This window comes from Chrysochloris asiatica, unplaced genomic scaffold, assembly GCF_000296735.1.
Source record: "Chrysochloris asiatica unplaced genomic scaffold, ChrAsi1.0 scaffold00321, whole genome shotgun sequence".
Lineage (NCBI taxonomy): Eukaryota > Metazoa > Chordata > Mammalia > Afrosoricida > Chrysochloridae > Chrysochloris > Chrysochloris asiatica.
In genome coordinates, this window is record NW_006408839.1 from 1,990,048 (window position 1) to 1,995,006 (window position 4,959).

The 4,959-nt window shown below is 46.5% G+C and overlaps 1 protein-coding gene across 1 annotated transcript in view; it reads right to left on the minus strand.

The window, feature by feature from the left end:
- Positions 1-941: 941 nt before the first annotated feature.
- SEMA5A (sema domain, seven thrombospondin repeats (type 1 and type 1-like), transmembrane domain (TM) and short cytoplasmic domain, (semaphorin) 5A) overlaps positions 942-4,959 on the minus strand; it is a 272,757-nt gene continuing 268,739 nt past the window's right edge. Inside the window, exons 20-21 of the mRNA XM_006875343.1 lie at positions 1,860-2,071; positions 942-1,061 (exon numbers count right to left, since the gene is read on the minus strand). Of these exons, the coding sequence (XP_006875405.1) occupies positions 942-1,061; positions 1,860-2,071 (332 nt within the window). The remainder of the gene's footprint in view (positions 1,062-1,859; positions 2,072-4,959) is intronic.

Sequence of the window (4,959 nt, forward strand, 5' to 3'; positions counted from 1 at the left end):
GTGTGGAGTCTATTGAAATTCCACATGGGAAGGAAATAAACACTGGGTATTTTCGGGACATTACCAGGGACCCGACAGGTGACATATGGGCCAACAGCTTAGGAATGAGTGACATCCAGAAGTTGGAAGATGGCTGGCTGACTGGCAGGACACATTCTTCCTTGGACTACGGGTGTGCTCAGTGATAAGCTCCCCCCGGGGACAACACAGTGATGTATCAAGAGCAAGGGCTGAGGGTCTCACACACCACCACCACCTCTGAGATGTCCACCAGGCTGAATCCCTTCCTTTCCTTGGCAAGAACCACCCCAAGTGCAAACATACAAGTTGCTTCCAGAATTCCAGTCTTAGCAGATGGGACAATGGGATCCACACGGAACAGCTCTCTGACCACATTACTTTTCTCATTTTGATCAGAGACGATAGACTTCCTGCGCCTTCCTTGTTGGGTGGGTGGATAAAGACCCTTCTTTTCTTGGCTGAAAACATTAAGAGCACACAAGGCCTTCAAAGAGCTCATGGAAAAACGGAATTGGAGATGAAATTTTTCCACAAAATTTTTGAAGCCTCCTCGTATAGGGTGAAAAGCGAGAAAACCTTCGTATCTCTAAGGACTTCCTCCAATGTGGGCAGGACATTTATGAAAAAACAACAATAAAAACTCAAAAGGACAATGCATGTGTCAGAGAGACGGCCGCACACGCTCCGACACTTCACACTGCGGCTCACTCGGCAGCAGAGGAGGGTTCAGACCACATCTTCACCACGTCACCTGAACTTTGATGCTGTTGCTCAGAAATGCGCGTGCTTGGCAGCGACGGGACACTCAAGGCTCGCCAAGTCTCCCAACGGTCCCTTCTGCAGTCCAGCCACAGGAGTGTGGACATCATGGAGGCCAGACCCTGAGGAACTGGGAGCAGGGGCCATGGACCGGGGAGCAGTTAGTACTCATCGTAATGATTGAGATCTGAAAAGTAGGCGTTAGAGTAGGTCTTTCCAGTTAGGTGCGGGTTGAAGTATTTGTTTCTTTCCTCTAGGATCAAATTGTTTTTGTTAAATGCCTGTAAAAAAACAAAACAAAACAAACTCATTAAATAGTATTCCGATATAATTCAGAGACTACTGTGTTAAACTTGAGCTCATTCCTGTTTTTGGTAAGTGCTGTTGAGTTGGTTCCAACTCAGAGCAATCTTGTATAGGGTTTCTGAGGAGTGGCTGGTGGGTTTGAACTGCCAACTTTGCAGTTAGCAGTCCACTGCTTATCCTACAGCATCCCACCAGGACTATATTTCCATTCTTCTGAAATGTGTCTTCTTACTTTCCCACTTTCCAGACGGCCTGTCCCGTGTTAGGCTCACCTAACAGCAGTGAGATTGACAGGTTCCAATATCTTCTGGCCGATTTCTGAACTTTATTTAGTCAGGAATTCTCAAGGGAAGCTGAGAGCTTAAACACTGAACCTTAGCCCTGTGGTAAACCTACCACTGTAACGGTTTTAAATGAGCAAAACCTTCAGTTCTGATTATAACCGAGTTAATGTTGAGGTAGCTCTGCGGATGCCACAGACAGATCATCCAGACCTTGGCCTGGAGTTCTTCTCGGATGGACAACCTTTCTTTGGATTCAGAAGGCACATGAGAAGCTGGGCTGAGCAGTGGCCAACCACTCAGCCTAACATTTTCTCTGTTGCTGTCTCCTTTTTCAATCTACACCTCCCACATCAAAGGCATTTTCTATAAGCCAAGCCCGTCAAGATATCTTATCATGAAGGAGACCTTTTCTCTGTCCCCACGCTGTCTGCACCAATATGACCCCTACGCTCTGAGAACAACCCCGAGGCCCACCTGCTGGTCGCTCACCTTGATGGCTTCCACGGAGTCATACTTGTCCAGCTTGTTGATGTGGTTGGTGATGCTGGTGTTGAGAGGCGCGGGCGAGACAGGGTGGATGACCGTGGCATCATGGGCCTGCTGCTGGTAGCGTTGGCAGTAGGTATAGATGAGCAGAGTGAGTAGGCAGCCGAGGATGGAACTGCTTAGTCCCACAGCGACCATATGGAACATGTTGAACTCTGGGAAGACAGGGCCAAGAGTCACGCTAGACTTGGGAAGAACATGGTACCCAATGTTCCCGCATTTTGATACAAGGCGAAGATAACAACAAACGTCTGTGAACACATTGCCAAATGAAAGAAACTTCGGTTCATTTTCCATAGTCACCAGAAACTTCTCTCCAGAGAGAACAATGCATTTAATGTAAGGCTTGTATCCATGAAAACCTGACTTCTAGATAGGACTTATACCTTAATACATTAACAATACAATGTCATAAAGAGAGACCAGTCCCTGAAGGACATCATTTTTAGCAGTGGGTCAGCAACAAAGAGGAAGACCCTCACCGAGGATCACTGACAGGATGGGCTGAAATACAACAATAGTGGACATAGCGCAGGGCCGGGCAATGTTTTGTTCTGTTGTGCACAGGCTCGCTATCAGTCGAAACTGATTCAATAACACCTAACAACAATAACAGCCCATCTTGGTGAGGCTGCCAGCTGAGCCCTGGGGGTGAATTAGCCCCAGAGCTGGAGGGGAACCAAGGGTCGTAGACTTGGGGTTCCATCAGTCTCTATTCAGCCAGCAAGCCTGGTCTGCTTTATTTATGCTGGTTAGATTAGCTCTGCTCTCCTGTAGTACTTTACCTCATTTCAAAATGCTCTCCAGTTACGTACATATTATAGACATGTACGTACATACACGTAAACTTTGTTGCTGTTGGTAAGTGCCGTTCAGGTGATTCTGACTACAGGGTTTCTGAGGAGTGACTGGTGGGTTTGAATAACTGACATTTTTGGTTCCCAGTCTAGTGCTTATCCTATAGTGCCACACCAGGAACACATAAACTTTATTTACACAAAATATACATGAGGGGATTTTAAGAGTTTCATGGAAATGTTCCATTATCTTTTAATTCCACTTATCTACAAATGTTTTGCAGTACACACACACACACACACACACACACCACACAAGGAGAAAGGCTATATACACATCTATTCATGAGCAGAAAGCCTCATCTTTCTCCCATGGAGTGGCTGGTGGGCTTGAACCACTGACATTGCGGTTAGCAGTCCAGTGATTATTCTATAGAACTACCACACTTATATGAATATATATTTATATACACACTCACATACACTTTATTTAGGCAAAATATACACAAAGGAGCTTCAAAAGGCTCATGGAAAAATGAATTTGAACCACACTGGAATTTTCCCATGAACCGTCTGAAGCAGCCTCATGTCACAAAAACAGCCATTTGAATGATGTTCAGTGTCTGATTCAGTGACATTAGTGACATGGTGACTCTCAAAGTCCAAATGCTTCTAGCTCCCCAAACACACTCTCAGCACATCCTTGGAACAAACTCCTGTGTTGTATTTTTGACTATGCACGTATGTTGTTACGTGCCATCAAGTTGGTTCTGATCCATAGCGACCCTGTATAGGGTTTCCAAGGAGCAGCTGGTGAGCTTGAACCACCGACCTTGTGGTTTCAGCTGACTTTGCAGTCCAGCGCATTAACCTGCAGCATCACCCCAGGACGTATGCATACTGTATATTAGGAAAAAGTTCAAAGGTCCTCAGCCACACAGTTTCCTTCCTCAGAGGTCACAGATATTGGTCGTCACCTTCTCCAGGGATCTTGCAAGCTTGCACGTGCAGGAGCATGCGTGTGTCTATGTGCTTGCGTGTGTGTGAGTATACATGCACAGAACACTTGTTTTCACAGTCATTACATTCTGGGAATTTTCTAAAGATTCTGGTTTATTCCAAAGGAATAAACCACTTCCAGTTGTCCGTCTTTTCTCTCCCTTGCTTCCTCCTGTCTGAGCTATCTCCCCGGACAAATGCCGCCCTCTGGGTTTTGTCTGGTGATTGCTGTATGGAGTGTGTACTTCCTGGTGTTAGCATGCAAATGGTAAGCATGGTGGGGGGGGGAATGGGGCATACTCTGTTACATCGTGGGGGCTGCAATCAATGCCACAAAACCGAATGAGTATGAATTGTTGAATGGAGAAGTCATTTGCTCTAAAAATGTTCACTCTAACCACAATAAAAAGGAAAGTAAGCCAGGAAATAACATAATTTCAATTAAAGGCATTAAATTAAAGAAAGTAGGATGTTTGTGGGGGCCATGAGCTGCTCCCTTTTACACGAAGCACATGTTGGAATAGCATCTACGCTATGCCTTTGGCAATTTGCCTTGAGTTATGAACACAAACCAGTGATGAAAACCAGCCGGTTGGGTTTGTATAACAGAAGTAACTCCACGTGACCTGTTTGGAGGACAAGAGTATACATATAGACATTCCTCGTATGCTCAGGAAATTGGTGAATTGGGGACCAGGCCTAGTAGAAGGTGGCCGCAGTTTACGGTCTCGACGAGCTGGTCCCCATGGGCCGCCTGCATAGTTCCCTGTACATAGTCTATCCTCAGGGCCCTCTGCCCCCTCTGCCCAGCAGACCTGCAGGCTGTCAGATAAGAAGGACCCTGGCTGTCCCAGCATTGGTCCAGAGCATTTCCCATCAGCCTCAGCTCCACCACAAAGACATTCAGGATCACCTCGCAGATGGGGCTTGGTCACTTGGACTTCCCACACACCTAGAGGGACCAGACCCTGGACTCTCAGGTTCAGTCTCTTCTGCTAGCAACACGGAAGCCCCAGAGGTGACCCAGGACCCAAGCAGGCTGCCCAGGCCCCACCAGTGTGGTGGCAGTGTGAATACTCCTCATCTGTCCCCATACCCTGAGCACCTCCCTCACTCCCCCGGCTCTGCTCCTACACTTTTTCTTCTTTTTTTATTGTGGATTGAGTGGAAGTTTACAGGGCAGATCATCAGTTTTACATTCAACAAATCATACACCTTGTTTCATTACAATGATTATAATCCCCTCC